This window comes from Nuphar pumila, chromosome 17 (genome assembly GCF_984573655.1).
Source record: "Nuphar pumila chromosome 17, dmNupPumi1.hap1.1, whole genome shotgun sequence".
NCBI classification, from domain to species: Eukaryota; Viridiplantae; Streptophyta; class Magnoliopsida; order Nymphaeales; family Nymphaeaceae; genus Nuphar; species Nuphar pumila.
This window is the reverse complement of record NC_143265.1, coordinates 3,687,683-3,708,146: the sequence shown is the minus strand read 5'-3', so window position 1 is coordinate 3,708,146 and position 20,464 is coordinate 3,687,683. Positions and strand designations below refer to the sequence as shown.

The window sequence follows — 20,464 nt, the reverse complement described above, 5'->3', positions numbered from 1 at the left end:
TGACTGCACCTTTCATTGTATTTAAAGTTTAAGTGAATATAACTAGGGTACAAAAATACCCCTTAACAACATGCTAATGTACATTAAAAAAAACACTAATTGGATCTGGACCCGATCCATTATGTAAGTGGATCGGGTCAGCCATATACACGATGACTTCTTTTCACCCTCCCTCAAGTTGTGCATGGTGCTGAACCATGAACAACTTGTTTTTCAGAAACCAAAATCTATGCTTTGTCAGCCCTTTAGTGAGGATGTCATCAACTTGTTCTTCAGTTGACACATATATGGGCTCAATCTCTTTGTCTTCAACCTTTTTTCTAATAAAATGTTGATCTATTTCAATGTGCTTTGCTCGACTATGGTGGATGGGATTGAAGGACATGTTGATGGCACTTTGATTGTCACACAACAACAGTGATCGAGCAATCAGTTCTCCCATTTCTGTCAGGAGATGTCTTATCTATGTAGCTTCGGTCGTGGCAGTGGCCATCGATCTATATTCAGCCTTAGTGCTTGATCTAGCAACCGCCTTTTGTTTTCTACTGCTCCAGGATACCAAGTTTGGCCCAATGAAGTTGCAATAACCGGATACTGATCGTCGTTCGTCTGGATCACCCGCCCAATCAGCATCAGCATAAGTGACGATCTCATGGCCCTCACGGTCCCCGCCTGGATCTAAGTCTCTTTTCTTGTATACCAGTCCATCACCAACCGTACCCTTCAGGTAACGAAGTATACGTTTGACTGCCTCCATATGTGACATACGAGGTTCATGCATGAATTGGGATACCTGATTAACCGAATATACTATGTCAGGTCTAGTAAAAGTCAGGTATTGCAACATGCCAACTAAGCTGCGATACTTAGTGGGATCTCCATATATATCCCCTTCCTTTGAACTCAGTTTCTGATGAATGACACTTGGAGTTGTCAACGGCTTGCAATCTGTCATGCCTGCTCTGCTGAGAATGTCCAATGTGTATTTGTGTTGAGTAAGGGTGAGTGTATCATTTCTTTTATCAACTTCTACCCCAAGAAAATATCGCAGCTCTCCCAAATCTTTCATCTTAAATCTCTGATTTAATAACTTCTTTACCTCCTCAATGTAACTTTTACAGTTCCCTGTGATGATGATGTCATCTACATATATTAATAGAAGAGTAGTGACTCCTTGTTCATTGTGAATAAATAATGAGTGATCCAGAAGGGACCGAGAGAAGCCATGCCGTTGTATTTCTAAAGAAAAACTGTCGAACCAGGAACGAGAAGCTTGTTTCAAACCATAGAGGGCTCTCTTTAACTTGCATACATATTTTTTGGCGTCTCGTTCGGCATATCCGGTGGGTTGTTCCATGTAGACTTCTTCTTTTAAATCTCCATGCAGAAACGCATTCTTTACATCCAGCTGGCTCAATGTCCATCCATGTTTAATGGCTAGACTCAACACAATGCGAATGGTCCCCATTTTAACTACAGGGCTGAAAGTTTCATCAAAGTCCAGGCCTTCCTCTTGTGTGAATCCCTTGGCTACAAGTCTAGCCTTATACCTTTCGATGCTCCCGTCTGGTTTATACTTTATCTTGTACACCCATTTTGACCCAACAACATTTCTGTTTAGTGGTCTAGGTACAATCTCCCACGTCCCACATTCATGTAAGGCCTCCATTTCTTCATTCATTGCTTCTACCCATCTTCTAGAGCTCGCAGCTTGGTAGAACATGAGGGGCTCATCCTCTTTACTTATGGATGTCAAGAACAATTGAAAATCCAGTGAAATTTTTTTATAACTTACCCACCTGTCAAGCGGATGTCGAATCCGTGAGGATCTTCTGACATCCATCGTCTGCGAAGCGGATGATCCAGATGGATCTGTACTCGTGCAAGAAATGAATGAGGGCTCTTTCTCTCGCCGGGTCTACACAATACCCTTATATCTTGTTGGCTCCAAGTCATGTGTAACAGTCTCCTCCGTTTGAGTTTCATTGGCTGATTCCTCATGTGTCTCCTTCTGACTGCAATTTTCTGGACAGTCTACCTTACCATTGGAAAAGAGTTCTGAATTTAACCATGGGTAGTAGACCTCAATGCTGGGGCTCGAGTTATCAGCATGAAAGGTGGAATTAGCATCCTGATCATCAAAGTTCATTTCATCGAAAATTACATTCCTTGATATTTTGACACGCCTACTCAAGGGATCATAGCACCTGTACCCTTTGTAGTCTTCTGCATATCCTATAAATCTGCATTTTAAGGCTTTATCTTGGAACTTGTGCCTGAGTGAGCTGTCAATGTGAACATAACAAACAGACCCAAACACACGTAATTCATGATAATCAGGTTGTATGCCAAAAAGAGAGAAATATGGTGACTTGTGTTCTAAGATACTCATGGGCAATCGATTTATCACATGAACTGTGGAGTGAAAAGCCTCAGTCCATAACGATACAGGGAGGTTGCTCCCATGCATCATGCTCATAGCAGTCTCAACAATGTGTCGATGTTTCCTCTCAGCAATCCCATTTTGTTGAGGTGTATGCGGGCAAGACACTCTTCTCTTTATCCCATTATGTTGAAGGAAACTAACAAAGTCACTCGAGGAGAATTCACCTCCTCCATCACACTGGAAATTGAGAATGTTGGTAGAGAAATGATTTTGAACAAAAGAATGAAATCTCTGGAACAATCCAAAGACTTCTGATTTGTGTTTCATAAAAAATATCCAAGTATAACGTGAGTAATTATCAATGAAGATAAGATAGTATTTACTGCCAGAAAGAGAAGTAAGTGGAGCAGGACCCCAGACATCTGAACAAATGACCTCAAATGGCCTTGAAGCTCTTTTATTAATGGAAGTAAATGCTAAAACATGACTCTTACATAAATGACAGCTAGAACACTTTGTATCAACGACTTCTGAACTCAGACTGGACTCAGGGATGAGATTATTCGAGACAAGTTTTTCAATAAAATGACGACCACAATGGCCAAGACGACTATGCCAAAGTCTTGGCTTATTACATTCAGAAATAGTAAATATAAAATCAGGGTCAAAAGATTGACGTTGGTGAGGCTTCAAGGATGAATAGTTGGAATGAATGAAGGAAGGATCTTCTTGAAAGATGTACATATTGCCCCATCATTTTCCTTCAGCGAATGTCTTCTTCGTGCGAAGATCCTTGACATAAACAGAAGAGGGAGTAAATTCAACTGAAGCATTAGCATCATCAACAAGTTTTGAGACAGAAACAATGTTCTTTTGAATATTAGGTGCATGGACGACACTTGGAAGTTTAAGAGAGGACTTTGACATGTGTATAGTGGCATTTCCAGTATGTGAGATTGTGTGATGAGATCCATCTCCTGTGACTATGCTATTCTTACCAACATAAGGAGTGAGAGTCAAGAGTTTACCTACATCACCTGTGACATGAGTAGCTGCTCCGGAGTCGACATACCAAATTCCTTTGTCATTTTGCTTCATATTCAATCCTGCCAAGGCTGCCAGTAGCAACTCTTTTACTTCTCCATCCTTCCTAGCTTCTGCTTGTGGAGCTTTCCCTCTGTTTTGAGGGTTAAACCAACAATTCGCTTTAATGTGCCCTTTCTTGTTGCATAGGAAACATGTGGGAGTAGGTCTTTGTCCTTGTATATTGGGTGTTGGAAGTATGCCACGACCTCCATAGGTATTTCTCCCTTGGCCTCCTTTTCCTCGAAAAGAACTTCCTCTTCCTCGACCATAACTTATTCCCATAGCCAGCACATCCTGTGTTCCTGAATGCCCATGAGTATCTTCAGAAGATCCTTTCAGAGTCATTTCATATTGTAATAATTTCGCACGAAGATCTTCAAACTTTGGAAGTTCTGGTAAACATAGTAAGGTTGTCGTCATAACATGATAATCTGGCCCCAATCCACTCAAGGTTTGTTGAACTTTATCTTTTTCACTGACAAGACACCTAACAACAGCCAGTTGGTCTGTGATACTTTTCATTTTATTCAGGTATTCCATGATAGACATGGAATCTTTCTTCAGCATTTGAAACTCTCGCTTAAGAAACATAATTCTTGCCTCAGAAATTTGAGAGTATGTTTGAACTAGCGTATGCCACAGTTCTTTGGCCGAACAATCATCAGGAAGGGCAATAAGGACCTCTTGTGAGAGAGTTGAAGTGATGTATGCCACTAGCGATTGATCCCTTTTCATCCAAGCAACATATTCTGGATTCTTGTGAAGAACAACAGATTGTTCTCCTTTATCATCCGCTTTTTCCTGCGAAAGGAATTCTGGAGGAGCGGGAACCGATCCATCCAGATGACCAGAGAGATCCTGACTCTTTATAAATGGGATAATCTGTCTTTTCCAGGTTAAGAAATTGAGGTTATTCAGTTTTTCAGAAACTAGTTGACCGAGAAAACTTGAGGACAAACATGATTGCCCATGAGTAAAATCCATTGGAGGGAAAAGCTGAACTCACACTTAAGTATATAAAGAGAAACAAAGCAAAACAGAAGGTTCGGCTAAGAGGACACCCGGTTGACAGGTGAACTAGAAAACAAGTTCACGTGATTTCTAGGTGCTGCAGAGAGTTCGGCTAAGAGGCTGATGTACCAGGTGATACTTTGCAGTCAGGACAGAGCAGAAGTTCAGAATGAAAACAGCAGACAGGTGCACTAGAAAACAAGTTCAGAATGAAAACAGCAGACAAGTGAACTAGAAAACAAGTTCAGAATGAAAACAGCAGAATTTCAGAGACAATGAAATCAGCAAAGATTAACAGAGGAATCACAGATTAACAGATTGTAGGAAATCAAAGGAATCACAGTGATTCTGTAATAAAAAAAAAATTTTACATCACCACAGAGGTTGCGTTTCCATTGGAGAAGGAAGACTCGAAGACAAACTGCACTTTGCGTTTCTAGAAAACTCGATCAGACTCAGAGGTTGCGTTTCCAGATGTACTCGGCTGAAGGATGGAGAAAACTCGATCGTTGGCAGGCGTGATTGCTCGATCGTGGCTGAAGCGTCAATCGTTTTAGAAGAAGACTCGATCAGACTGCGATCGTTGGCAGGCGTGATGAAGGGAACAACAGATCGTGGCTGTAGGGATCAGCAGATCGTGATGAAGAGAACAACAGAACATGACAGGCCTGTGATGGAGAAAACTCGATCGTTGGCAGGCGTGATTCGTCGATCGTGGCTGAAGCGTCGATCGTGGGTGAAGAAGACTCAATCAGACTCAACAGATCGTGGTCTTCTAAATAAGCTCTGATACCATGTTAAAAGGGGGGAGCCCTCGTTCTCCTGTGAACGAGCGAAAGAGAGAGAGAGAGGAGAGAGAGAGAGAGAGAGAGAGAGAGAGAGAGAGAGAGAGAGAGAGAGAGAGAGAGAGAGAGGGGGGGGATTTCAGAGAAAGGTCGTGCGTCAATCGTGACTGCACCTTTCATTGTATTTAAAGTTTAAGTGAATATAACTAGGGTACAAAAATACCCCTTAACAACATGCTAATGTACATTAAAAAAACACTAATTGGATCTGGACCCGATCCATTATGTAAGTGGATCGGGTCAGCCATATACACGATGACTTCTTTTCAATCCTTATCAGTTTGCACTTCATCAGCCTGTTAATACGTTGTTGCTTGGATCCATTGATCCGAGCCTTTCCTCTTCTACGTGCCATTGGATATCAAGTATTGCACAGTCGTGCGTTGAAAGGACCTTTCCAACGTCAACCTGTAGCGTGACAACGTCGGTTCATTCGCTGATTAAGAAGCAATCATGCCGGCAACCTTTTCGTGAATACTTTCGGCATTTCCCGCTGCATCAGAAGACTTGGGAGTTCATATAGTAGAACCCTCAAGATTGTGTTGTGACAACAAAAGTACAATTTACATCACTGGCAATCACAAATTTCATGAACGGACCAAGCATATCGAAATGACTGCCATTATGCCGGAGAAGAATTCTTGAAGAAAAGCATTACATTGCCATATGTACCGACTAAGTATCAATTGACGAACTTCTTCACCAAAGCACTTCTGTCACTAAAATTTTAATTTCTCACCGTGAGTTTGAATGGGAGTGTTAAAATATGCATACTTTCATATATATATATATAATGTGTATATACATTATATATATAGAGTTCATCATTGTAATAATTAATACCCAATAGGGATATTTTAGTCTTTTCACAGCCTTGTAATATGTTGTGCCCATTAGGGATACAGCAGTCCTTTTTTATTTTATTTTTATAGAATAGGATTTTTAGTCTTTGTTGAGGGCATTTATGTAATAAGACCATAGAGTCGTTGGGACCTTCCCAACGACTCTATTTCTAGCCGTTGGAGTGTGCCAATGGCCCCATGGGCTCCTTGTTGTGTATAAATAAAGGACTTCCCCTCATGTAATTCTTATGCTTTCTCAAGCATTTTAGCAATACAATTTCTTATATTTTTATTGTGCTCTTGGCCCATAGGTGGCCTGTGTATGTGATTGACCCATAAGTGGTCCCAGTGCTTTTGAATATTGTGTTCTTGTAAGCCCATAATAGGCAAATTCTTGTTCTTGTGCTTGTTTCATTACAGCGCGCACACACACACACACACACATGAAAATCTTTCAGTGTATGTCAATTAGAATACTGTCTAGCATTTTCTGATGCATCATCAGTTGTTGGTTTGGCTAAAACCGAGTCGGGTGGTAGTGGACAACATGGCCGGTGGCACCTTACCGGTTTCTGGCCAATTTGACGTCATGTTGATCCCAGACAAAAATGGATTTTTCGCTCATCAAACTGAGTCTAAAATCAACACATCTATTGATACCAATGACATCTGTATGAATGGGCATGATGTTGCTGGTTTCTGGCCATGCCAAGGTCAAATATTAGCAGTGTACATGAAGGCCTTCGAGATGAGACATGGCTTGATGATGATGATTTGTATCTTTGATTTATTTCTGATTGTTGAAGATTATTATCATACTAGCAAGTTTGGCATAGAAATTTTCTCGGTTTAAAATTTTTGCATTTTTTGTGATACTCATTGATCACATTGCGAAGTTTGGCTTGAACTCAAACTAGAACAGATAATTTTAGGGTCTGTTTTGGACCTTTGTCTTTAATTCCTTCTAAAATACTCATTGATTAAACCAAAAGTCTTGTTCTGAGTTGTTGCATATGTAGATCTGTTGGCCTTGTGACTTCTGATGCCTAAATCCCTTGCTTCTTGGATTTACTGTACCTTTTATTTGATCATGCTACTGATGATTCAAAAGGTTTGGCAGCACTTAGCAGAGTAAAAAAAATTGATATGCTTAGTTGGAGTTCTGTTTCAATGTCTTTTGCAGTTTGGCTTTTCTTATTTAATGAGCATGTTGACTAATGTCAATTGTGTGCTGATTTTTTTGGATTTTGTTTTTAACGGATTGCATATTTGATGCAGCAAATGAAACGCCAATGTGATGACAAAAGGTATGGAATCAGCTGGTTTCTTTTGTTCAGTATATGAGTTGGTCTGAACTACCATATACTTACACGAGGTCCTGTGCAATACAGATCTGTGTATGAATACATGCTTGCTTCTCAGAGAGAAAAAGGAAGGTCCAGAAATGCTAGGGAAAATGTTTCACCTGAAAAGTTGCAAGCTGCTCTAGAAGAATATGAAGATGAGGCAACTTTATTTATTTTTCGTTTGAAATCATTGAAGCAAGGTCAATCCAGGAGTCTATTGACACAGGCTGTTCGACATCATGCTGCACAGGTCTTGTTCTTTTATGTTCATGACATGGATAAGCTTTTCAAATTTTATTGAAGTGAAATATGATATACTTTTCTTTATTGTTTTATTTTTTCTTGATGGCAGATGAGTTTTTTCAAGAAGGGTTTTAAGTTTTTAGAGTCAGTTGAGCCACATGTAAAAGTTATTACAGAGCAACAACATATTGATTATCAGTTTAGTGGACTTGAGGATGATGATGCTGAAGATGGTGATGATGATAGTTATGATGTCAATGATGATGAACTGAGTTCTGACTATGAGCAACCACAACATGCAACCGACACCATGATAACTGCAAGGCATTCCATGGATGTGAGTGTGTACTGGATTTTTTCCTTTGGTGTTATCCTTTTAGTAGTCATGCACTTTTTTGCTTTAGTATTATCCTTTTAACAGTCATGCATCTATCCATGTGGTGATTAAGTTGTTGGTGACTTATGTCAAGCAAAGATAGACTGTTATAGTTATGATACAAAGTTGTAGGTATGATGTTTGTTTCTTTTTTATGATATAATTGAAGTTTAATTATGATATACATGTGTGGTTTCCTCAAGCTACAAACTCCCCTTGAGCAATGGGCAGCCAAACTGGTTCTAGAAAAGATATTTTCCTCTTCCATGATTCCTTTTGAGGTTTGGATGAAATGTCCCAACTTAGCCTGACTTGCTTTGTATGATTGGACCAATCTGGAATCAGTTCCATATGTGGCATTGAGTTATGTGATTGAATCTTGGTCATTTTCAGGTTACAGGCATATCTGATTTAATATATGACTTGTTTGTTGTTTATTGCCATCTTGAGTTCCAACTTTAACCTCTAAAATTCGAAGGCTTGAACTAATCTGGTTCCATTGTCATGTCTTTACTTGTGTAAGTAATTCATGATTTATTACAAATCTTTGCAATTTTACAGTACAATCATAAATATATGAATAATTATAGACACTTTTTATGACATTTTAAATGTAAAACAACAATCTAGAGTTTCAGAGATTTTTTAGGGAAGATTAGTTTCGAAGGATTTCAAAGCTCATCCAGTTGAAACCCCTCCACTCTCCAAAAGATTGTTAGGCAAATTGATAACACATCTAATATGCTAATAATGTGAATGGGCGTCATGGTTAACCAAAGCCCATAACATACCCAAAGAAAAAATACACTTGAGAGGTCAGTCAGCTTGCAGGGCACTGAGGAACATGTGCCATGATAGATTGATGTTTGCCTTAAGTTGAGATTCTCTGAGCTAAAATACCTTGTAATACTCAGAGTTACCAGAAGCGCCCTTGGGAGTGGGGAACCGTGCTTCCCCGAAGCATGTTTCGGAAGCGTGAAACGTTGCACTTCCGAAACGTGCTGGGAAGCGCACCAAAAAAATGGAAAGCGCACTTCCCAATTTAGGGGAAGCGTGCTTCCCATTTTGGAGAAGCTCGCTTTTTCCTTTTTTCAAATTTTTTTGCATTTTTATTTTTTTAATCTTTTTTCGCTTTTCCCTCGCTTCCTAGGTCGCTTCCGGTTCGCTTCCTAGGTCGGTTCTGAGATGATTCCTGGTTCGCTTCTAAGTCATCCTATGTGTCCCGCTTCCTAAAATTTTGAAAGTGCCTCGCTTCCCGTATTGCTTCCTGCTCCCGCTTTCTTGACTGGCAACTCTGGTAATACCACAACTAAACCATAACAGACTATGGGCATATAACATGAAAGTGCTAAATAAATGAATGGTAAATGGAAGTTCACTACTCTATAAGGGGCTAATGAAATTTATAAGAATGCAGAATATGTCTCAGCATGTTTTGAATGCTCATCTCTTTTAAGCCTTTGGTACCTAACGTATTGGATTCTTTAGTCTTTCTGTCAATTCCTAGATTTTTTGGACCGTTTTTTGGAATTTGAGGAAGCTAGTTGAATATCTTAATTGGATTTTTTAGTATGTCTCAAAAAAAAAAGGGAAAGAAGATGCTGACAGACTGAGATTCCACAAACCTTAGCCTGATGATCTTATTTGATTAAAAAACTTTAGGAAACCATGTATATAAAAAATAATGCAAAAATTGATGGAGGTGTTTAGCTGCCAAACTAAATATAGAAAAGACTGCAGGAAGAAAAAAGTGTCAGAAGTACCCGAGGAAAGGTGAGAATTGAGAAGTAAATTTGTACACTAACGTTTCTTCTTTCTTCATTCTTCCTGTAAAGAGAAGGCCACAATGAGGAGTTTCTGCAGTAATTTCAATGAGATAACAAGAGGGAAGGGGCTGGCCCCATTCTTTATGGCAGTTGGCATGCTGTGAGAAGATGTGGTTCTCCCAGCAGTTTCTTTCTTTTTAAGGTTGCCTTTCAATTTTTAGATTTTTAGCGACTTAAATCTCCTAAAATTATAGTTTAGTGCCCTCTAAATTATAGACTTCAAAGACTTACTTTCCATAAAAAGGGAAACTAAAAGATTACTGTTGTCTGAGTCTATGAAATCTTGTGATTTACCATACAGTTTATCTAGTTATTTTTTTATGATTAAGTATTTGATGCAAGTAATTGACCTTTTATAAAATTTATAGACATGGTTAATTTGTATTTTTACCAATGTTTTCATCACTATATATCGATATGTATATATATATATATATAGAGAGAGAGAGAGAGTGAGAGAGAGAGAGAGAGGTTCTTGAAGTCATCTATAATTTGTTAGGTTGAGATTGTAAAAAACAATGTTAAATTCGATTCACCAGGTGAATTGGTTTCTTAAAAAAAACCCTGAATCGAATCAAATTGTTTGTGAATCGACAACTTTTTACCATCAGATAATACATGTTATTAAACGTGTGTCAATGGCAGTTGTCTGGATCAGCTTACTTCCGCCTTGTTCTGTTGCTGTTTGGATGCATTTATTTTCTCTATGATATTCTATTCTACTATGTCCCATTTAACTCCTTTAAATGAAGTTGCTCCATTATCTTGTCATGTATTTTCTTCATCACAAGTCTGCAATCAAGTAGCTTCACTCGTAGTCATGGGAAATGATAGAAGCAGGCCTATCTTGCCTTTCATCTTTATTCTACTTAACTTCTTAGAACTTAATCATATTATGCTAAGCTACCTATTTTCCCACATTCTGCTTGCTTGACAACCTCGGGGTCCACTAATTGGACTGAAGTAATCAAGCACCTTTCTTTGGATATGAACCATGTTTATATCTGATGTCGTGCTCAATGAAGGTTGCCTGTGTTCAAATATTGTCCTTAACACCAAGATGCTCAGTTCCTTTTGTCACTGTCCAATATGATTCTTGATCCTGAAGCCTATCAGTGATCAAGCTTCTTCCTTTCATTATGATTTGCCTGGAAAAGGTTTTTTATTTGTTATAAGCAGAAAAGTGCACCAACTTTTGAGTATTAATCCTTCTCTAGTGATTATCGGAAATGGCAATTTCTTAACGCTCTTAAATTTGGTCAATTGCTTTTGGCTTTTAAGTTTTTTTTTAAAGTTTTCAATGGACTGTAATAGTGCATATATAAAAAGTGCTTACAAGCACTTACAATAGTGAATAAAAGAGACAATATCACAAATCCACTAAGGGACAATACAAGCACAAACCTTTAAGAAGGCAACAATATAAAAAGCCTCTTATTGAAAGAGAGAGAGCTCTCAAGAATGAGAAATATACAAGGGGTTCACCCCTATTTATACAAGAGGGAGAGGAGAGAAGGGATGGCCAAAGGCCTCAAAAGGAGAGCCCAAAAGGGAGCTCCCATAGAGTCGTTGGGAGCCCCCAACGGTCACATTTGTGACTGTTGGGGGCTCCAACGACTCTATGGTTGGAGCCCCTTTTAGTCCTCAAAAAATACAAAAAAGAATTCTAAAAAATAAAAAATAAAATTACATTTTATCAAAACTCGAAAATAGTTGTTTTCTAAAACAATTATGTGAAATTACAAAAATACCCCTATCGAGTATTGATGTAATATATATACATATGTATATATATATATTATATATATATATATATATATATATATATATATATATAATAGATACATTTTAACACCCCCCCTCAAACTTTACGGGGAAATGACAGAAAGTTTGCCAAGAAGAAACATGAAGCGAGGAACCGGAAGAGCTTTAGTGAAGAAGTCCGCCAACTGATATTCTGAAGTGACATATGGTAGAGCAATGGTTCCTCGTAAGAATTCGTCACGAACATAGTGACAATCCATTTCGATATGTTTTGTACGCTCATGAAAGGTATGATTGCTCGCAATATAGATGGCACTCTTGTTGTCGCAACATAATTTTGAGGCTTCGGTAATATCAACCCCCATGTCTTTAAGCAGACTGCGAAACCATACAAGTTCCGTTGTCGTGGTTGCCATAGCCCGGTACTCAGCTTCAGTAGATGATAGTGAAACTTTCTGCTGCTTCTTGCATCGCCAGACAATCAAAGCGTCCCCTAAAAAGACACAAAAACCAGTAGTTGAGACTCGATCATTGGGATTACCTCCCCAATCTGCATCAGTATAAGCAAGAAGATTCAAGGAAGAAGAGGAGGATAGAAATAGCCCTTTATTGATGGTATTCCGAATGTAGCGGATGATTCAGAGAACAACACTCATATCCACAGTTGTAGGAGCATGCTGAAATTGGCTAACTGAGTGAACCGCATGGGCGATATCTGGTCTGGTGATGGTTAAATAGGTAAGAGACCCAATGAGTTGTCTGTAAGGTGTGGGGTCTTCCAGAAGAACCCCATCCTCCAACCGTAATTTGGCATTAATAACCTCAGGAGTCTCTACTTTCTTGTCATCAGAGATCCCAGACTTAGAACATATATCTGCAGCAAGCTTCATCTGTGACAAAATATATCCTCTAGAAGAATATGCAACTTCAATTCCAAGAAAATATCTAAGAAAACCTAAATCAGACATATCAAAATTATTTTTTAACATATTTTTAACATCAATAATACTATTTTGATCATTCCCAGTAATAATCATATCATCAACATAAAGCAATAATATTACGATACTAGAACCTGCATTTTTAACAAAAAGAGCAGTGTTAATATAACAAGAGCGAAATCCTAACTTTATCATGATATCACTGAAACAATCATATCAAGCCTTAGGAGCTTGTTTAAGGCCATACAATGCCTTCAAAAGCCGAAGTGTTTGGCCTTGCTTAATATTAATTCCAGGTGGTGGATCCATGTAAACTTATTCACTTAAATTTTCATTTAAAAAAACATTTTTTACGTCAAGTTGATAAATAGGCCATTTTTTGGTTGATGCGACAACTATTAAGGTCCTGACACTGGTCATTCGAGCTACGGGAGCGAATGTTTCTTCATAATCAATGCCATAGTGTTGGGAGTATCCCTTAGCAACTAATCTAGCTTTATATCGTTCCAAAGAGCCATCACTTTTAGTTTTCACTTTGAAGACCCAGCGACAACTAATAGGTTTTTTGTGAGAGGGTAGATTAACTATTTCCCAAGTATTAGCTTTTTTTAAAGCATTTAGTTCAACTTGCATTGCTTCAACCCAATGTGGTATAGATTTAGCTTGATTATAGTGAGCATGTTCAAAATAAGAATGTAGGGTTATTAAGCACGCCCGATAATTGGGGGTTAAGGAATCATAGGATACAAACCTATTTGGGGGTATTGATATTCTAGAGGAATGTCTAACTTGTGGTTCCTCAGTAGATTCAGAAATTTGAGAGTATTTTTCGAGGGCACTAACGGGATTTTCTTGAGTAAACATTTATATTTGTATTACTATCATAGACATTTATATTTGAATCACTATCATTTGAGGGTGTTATATCAAGATGGGACACCTCACGAGTATCTTTTATGTTTTCAAGAAAATTTTCTTGTATGTCATCAATAAGATCATATAAGAATATATAATCAATTTCATTTGTTTCTTGTATTTTATCAAAGCCATTTTCTTCTTCTAGAAATGTTACATCTTTTGAAACATATAGTTTATCATTCTTAAAATCATAACATCTATACCCTTTTTTATTTTCACCATATCCTAGAAAAACACATTCAATTGCTTTTGGAGATAACTTATCCCTTTTGTGTAATAGGACAAAACATTTGCAACCAAAAATACGAAGACGATTGAAATCAGGTGAAAGTTTAAAAAGTTTTTCATAGGGAGAAACATTTTTTAATTTAGAAGAAGGCATTCTATTGATTAGATAAGTTGAGGTTAGAACGGCTTCGGCCCAAAATTTTTTTGGAATATTCCTAGAAACAAATAATGTTCTAGCGGTTTCTATAATGTGTCTATGTTTCCTTTTCGCTAGGCCATTTTGTTGAGGAGTCCTAGGACATGACTTTTGATGGCAAATTCCATTTTGGGTTAAATAGTTTTGAAATTCATGAGATAAATATTCACCACCGGAATCAGATCTTAAAATAGATATGTTATTTTGAAATTGATTTTGAATCTTTTTTATGAAAATCTTTAAAGAAAGTAAATACTTCCGATTTATGACTAAGAAAATAAATCCAAACATACCGAGTAAAATCATCAATAAAAGTAACATAATATGAATAGCCCCCTTTAGACATAACCGGAGAAGGCCCCCAAACATCCGAATGCACCAATTCAAAAGGTCTTGATGAAAGAAAAGTTCTAATTGGAAATGGAACAGACTTCATTTTTCCAAAAATGCAATCTTTGCAATTAATTTCTTTTTCCTTACAAAATTTGTTTCTAAAAGGAAATAGATACATTTTGGAATAACTTGGATGACCAAGTCTTTTATGCCAAGTTTCCATGTTTTTTTCGTGGACATAAGAACAAAAATGATTTGTAGGAAGATCGAGATGGTCCATATAATAGAGGTCTCCCTTTCTATGGCCTTGCCCAATCCGCTTCCCGGACCGGAGATCCTGAACAAAGCAACCATTAGATGAGAAAGATATTTCACATCCATGGTTGGCAATTTGAGAGACCGAAAAAAAGTTTAAGTTTAGTTTGGGAACAACTCTTACTTTTGGAACACAAAACTTTTGAGAATCTTTAAAAGAGCCAATACTTGAAATTTTTAAAAAGGTTCCATCGGCCGTAGAGACACAAGAGTCCTTTGAATTGGTGCAAACATCAATAAGTGCATTTTCATGGGGGGTCATATGAAAAGAGACTCTGGAGTCAAGGATCCAAGAATATGTACCGGGTGATGATGTAGAAGCAATAGCCGCACCCGATGTGGAGGAAGAAACTTTTAGAATTTGTTGGAAAGCCATAGATATTTGTCCAAGAGTTTCTTTGATGTCATTGTTCTTGCCTTCATCTTCTTTGGTGGTAGTTTCTTCATGAGAGGCCACCTTAGGCTTGAAAGTTCCGTTAAGCTTTGGGCAAGCAGGTTTAATGTGACCCGGCTCATAGCAATGATGACAAACAATCATTTTTCTTCCTCCATTGTAATTTCCTTGTTTCTCAAAATGAGGAGGTTTATAGGTTTTAACATTGTTACCCGATTTTGATACGGCAAGTACTTCATCAACATGTTTACTCATGCCAAGCCTTGTCTCCTCTTGAGTGATTTTGGCAATAGCATCCTCAATAGGAGGAAAAATAGATCTATGGAGAAGTGAGGATCTCACTTGCTCAAATTCGGGACGTAGCCTAAAAAGGAATTGAAACAATCCTTCTTGTTTCATTTGTTTTTGTCTTAAATCAATATCTTCCATAGAAACCCATTTTGGCTCTAAAAGAGCCAATTCATCCCATAGTGGGTTTAGGGCACTATAATAGTCTTGAATGCTAGAATCACCTTGTTTGGTGGTTCTAATCTTTTCTCGCAAGAAATATGCTCTTGCAAGATCCTTTTGGGTATACATACCCTTCATAAAAGACCAAGCCTCATTGGCTCCACGAAATTTAGCTATATTAGCACATACCTTAAGCTCAACATTATTCATAAACCACGCAAGGATTTTTGCGTGATTGTTTTCCCAATCTTCCACTTTTTTTTATGATTTTCAATGGCCTTGAGGCGAGCATCTCCTTCAAGAGCCTTTTCTTGACCTTCTTCGTAATTTGTGAGCATAAGCTTAGGTTCCGGAACGGTACCCATGACATAACCCCAAAGTTTCTTTCCTTTGAGATTATTTTCCATTGTCGATGCCCACATCATATAATTATTTCCATTGAGCTTGAAGGATAGATCAATCTTTGCCTCCATGATGTTGCCAAGAAGTGAGAAGAGATCCACCAAATATGAAATACACAAACCACACCTTTCCTTCAAGAATCGAGTGGCTCTGATACCATGTAATGAGATATTGCGGAAATATAAAAAGTGCTTACAAGCACTTACAATAATGAATAAAAGAGACAATATCACAAATCCGCTAAGGGACAATACAAGCACAAACCTTTAAGAAGGCAACAATATAAAAAGCCTCTTATTGAAAGAGAGAGAGCTCTCAAGAATGAGAAATATACAAGGGGTTCACCCCTATTTATACAAGAGGGAGAGGAGAGAAGGGATGGCCAAAGGCCTCAAAAGGAGAGCCCAAAAGGGAGCTCCCATAGAGTCGTTGGGAGCCCCCAACGGTCACATTTGTGACTGTTGGGGGCTCCAACGACTCTATGGTTGGAGCCCCTTTTAGTCCTCAAAAAATACAAAAAAGAATTCTAAAAAATAAAAAATAAAATTACATTTTATCAAAACTCGAAAATAGTTGTTTTCTAAAACAATTATGCGAAATTACAAAAATACCCCTATCGGGTATTGATGTAATATATATATATATATATATATATATATATATATATATATATATATATATATATATATATATAAGATACATTTTAACATCTGAAAGTCATCATCCTCTCATAATCTGCTTGGCATTTTATAGCAATGTTCAGTTGTGGAATGTGGACTCTTTATGAAGCAATCTTGTAGATTTTGGAAAAGCTCTCGTAAATACTATTCTTTTTTTTGAGGAGGCAAAACTGAAATACTATTCAGTTCCATGTTTTGTTAGCTTTGATTTCTCTAATTGCTTTGATGCTGATTGCATGCATTTGCAAGTGATTAATCTCAATGGTTGGTCATGCAGCTAGATCATGTGGATCACGCCTTTGTTCCAATCGCGCCAACTGAATTCACTCAGGTAAAAGTCTTTATATTCTATCCTGTGTTTGTTAAGCATGGAGATGAAAATTCTTTCCTTCCTAGATCCAGAAAAAGAGAATTTGGACATTTGAAGATATCATGCTTGGCTAATGCACAGTTGTCAGATCACCTGGAGTATAAGGGAATGCTTGACCAACCGCCTCTTTTATGAAACCTTGTGGTGCCAATTGAAACTGAAATAGCTAATAACTTGCAGACAATAGGCAAAACTCAAACTCTAGTTACCAAGAGGAAAAAGAATTTTGAAATTAGATCAACAACTCTATGTGGTGCTGCTTCAATGGTTTTGAAAGTAGTCCATATTAAAATACTTTGTATATAATTATATATATATATATATATGTAACTGATATACATATAGCTATATATTCTTATAAATATATGCATTTCAGGGGCATTTTGGTCTTTTTCTAAATATCGGTCACTAGGGACATTATAGTATTTTAGTTAGATCTTTTTTTATTTTTATGTTTCTTTTGTTTTTGAATCTTGTAAATGACTGTTGAGAAGCAGTCTAATTAGTTGTTGGACTGCTTCAACGGTCACATTTCTCACCGTTGGAAGCATTGGACTGCCTCCTCTCCTCCTTGGTTGTGTGTATGTTCAACCTCTATAGATAGAGCACTTTGTAACCTTTTTATATATGCTTTTAAAAGCATAATAGTGAAATACAAAAGTCTCTTATTCTCATTGTGTTCTTTGTGATTTTATCTCTCTTTTGTAAGGTTGTTATTTGATCCTTAGTGATCATATTGTAAGTCTGCACTTGTGTAGCCCTTCGTTGGCATTGTAATTGTGGTTTCATTTCATGGTATCAGAGCTTAGGGATCTTCAAGTGTTGAAAGTTATCTTGGGATTGCACTCTTTGTAGTGGTGGTCTTCAAATGTTTATCCTTCAAACTTAAGTCTTCTTCATTATGGGAGAAAGAGATTATGCCTCCATCATCTCATACAAGCTCAACGAAAGCAGCTATTTGATGTAGGCTACCACACTGAAAAACCACGTCAAAGGTAAAAAACTTTGAGGGTTTGTTAGTGGAACCACTAATGAACCCCGACTTAAATTAACAAGAAAAGGAGATCAAGTCAAAGCTCTATTCGGAGAAGAAAAAGAGAAGGCTTTGCAAGAATATCAAAATAAGTTGGAGGATTGAGAAACTAACAACACTCAAATATTCTCATGGTTCATGAATACCATGGAGTTCAAGATCGCCACCAACATCATCAAATTAAAAAAAGGCATGTGATGCATGGATCTTCTTAAAGAGCACATTCATTCAAAAAGATATAGCTAGACTATATTATCTTCAAGACAAGGTACATAATACCAAACAAGGAGATAAGAGTGTAAGAAGCTTTTATGGTCTCTTATCACCTATTTGGGATGAATTAGCTATGTTAGAACTAAAATGGGAATGTTTGACTATTGAGATAAGAAAATTACAAGTTGAAAGAGAAAACTTTTTCTCTTTTTTATATGATCTCCGACCGGAATTTGAGCAAGTTAGGTCCTCTTTGTTTCATAGGGCTTCTGTTCCTTCTATAAGTGAAGCTCTTGCTCAAATTTGTCAAGAAGAAACAATACTTTAGAATGCACAAGTCTAATGACGAGGTTCTTGTCTATCAAGACTCGAAAATTTTGTAAAAACTTATAAGCCACCTCACTTTGAAAGAAAATTCAATGGAGAAGGACATAATGAAGGAGTATACAAGGGTAAGATTATTTATCATTTTTGTAAAGAAAACTTCAATGATTTAACAATTGCTAGCGAAGGCCGTCTCACAAATATTAAAAGGCACTCCATCTACATCCTATGTCGCCATATCCTCTTCTCTTCCTGGTAAGTCTTGGATTTTGGATTTGGGAGCCTATTTTCATATGACTCATGATGAGTCTCTATTATCCGATTGCACTAATTCATATTTTTCATGTGTGTCAACTGTTGTTGGTACTTCTTTAAAAGTTAAAAGTATAGAAAACCTCAACAATATTTCATTTTTTTTTTGTTTCAAATGTGAGGGTTATTCCAAAATTAGTTTTAAATCTTTTTTTTGGTATGACAAATTTCTGATTATGAGTGTAAAGTATTCTTCTCATTTATGGCTTGTTGGGTGCAGGATCTCTAGTAAGGGAAGCTGATAGAGTAAGGCCATAAAAGAGATCTTTATTATATGGATTCTTTATGTTTACCTAAAAACTCTTTTTGTAATCATATCAAATAGATTAATTTAGATCTTTGGCATAAAAGATTAGGACACCCAAGTGTTAAAATGTAACATGTAATATATAATATATATCAATAAAATAATAATATAATAATATAATAATAATATATAATTTTCTTTTCCTTTCTTTTTTGTTTTTATCTAGTCCATTTTGAACTAGAACTAATTATCTAGTCAAGTTCCAATTAGAACTTGACTAGATTTATAATCGTTGGACCTAGTCCAACAACTATAATTAGAGTCGTAACGACTCCAAGGGAGAGCTCTTCAAGAGATCTCCTCTACTCCCTTTTCTCTTGTATAAATAGGGGTGATCCCTCTAAAATTTTTAGGTCTGACTCTGGAGGAGAATACCTCTCAAATGAATTTAAGGGTTATCTTGAAAATTTTGGAATTCTTCACCAAAAATCATGTCCAAAAACCCCTCAACAAAATGGGTTAGCCGAACGAAAACACAGGCACATCATTGAAACAACTAGGACTTTGCTCATTTCTCAAAACATTCCAAAAAATCTTTGGGCTGAGGCAGCTCTTACCTCTGTCTATCTCATAAACCGACTTCCATCGAAAAATTTAAACAAAATTTCTCCCTTTGAAAAACTGTATGATAAGGAACCTGATTATAGCAGGTTAAGGGTCTTTGGGTGTAAGTGTTTTGTTCTTACTGATAAGAATGACAAACTTTCTCCAAAGGCCATTCCTTGTGCCTTTCTTGGCTATTCTGAAACCCAAAAGGGGTTTCGTTGTTATGATATCAAAAGTGATAAGTTGTATGTTTCCAGGAACGTGAGTTTTTTTGAAAATGTTAGTGGATTTGAAAGTTGTGACCCCCATAATGAAAATATGGATTACTCTTTTTTATTTGATTTACTAAATAAGGACGATGATACTAGTGATAATGAGTCAGATCAAGATAACCCAAATGAACTTGAAACCGAGGAAAACATCTCCCTGTCTCCTTCGTCACATCAACCTATTGAATTACCTAGAGACCCTATCACCTACTCTCATAGAGATCAAAACAACTTTAGGAGTGCTCTTGACAGATATAATGATGCCAGTTCCAGTGCCTCTCAGAATGAAGTGATCCCTCGTAGAACTGAGAGAAGTAGAAGGCCTCCTTCTAGTTTCATTTTCTATGACTCTTTCTCACCAAAATATAGAGCCTGCCTTAGTGCCATCCACTCTTATATAGAACCTAGAAATTTTGAAGAAGCACGTAAATGCCCTGAATGGATTAATGCCATGGACAATGAACTTGAGGCTCTGAGAAGAGCCAAAACCTGGGAATTCCAAAATCTT

At 37.2% G+C, this 20,464-nt stretch overlaps 1 protein-coding gene across 1 annotated transcript in view; it reads left to right on the top strand.

Annotated features, from left to right (window-relative positions):
• The window catches only part of LOC149811385 (uncharacterized protein At2g33490-like), a 99,920-nt gene that overhangs the window by 50,054 nt on the left and 29,402 nt on the right, over positions 1-20,464 (top strand). Inside the window, exons 6-9 of the mRNA XM_089993328.1 lie at positions 7,449-7,477; positions 7,562-7,766; positions 7,869-8,096; positions 16,860-16,913. Coding sequence (XP_089849454.1) covers positions 7,449-7,477; positions 7,562-7,766; positions 7,869-8,096; positions 16,860-16,913 — 516 coding nt within the window. The remainder of the gene's footprint in view (positions 1-7,448; positions 7,478-7,561; positions 7,767-7,868; positions 8,097-16,859; positions 16,914-20,464) is intronic.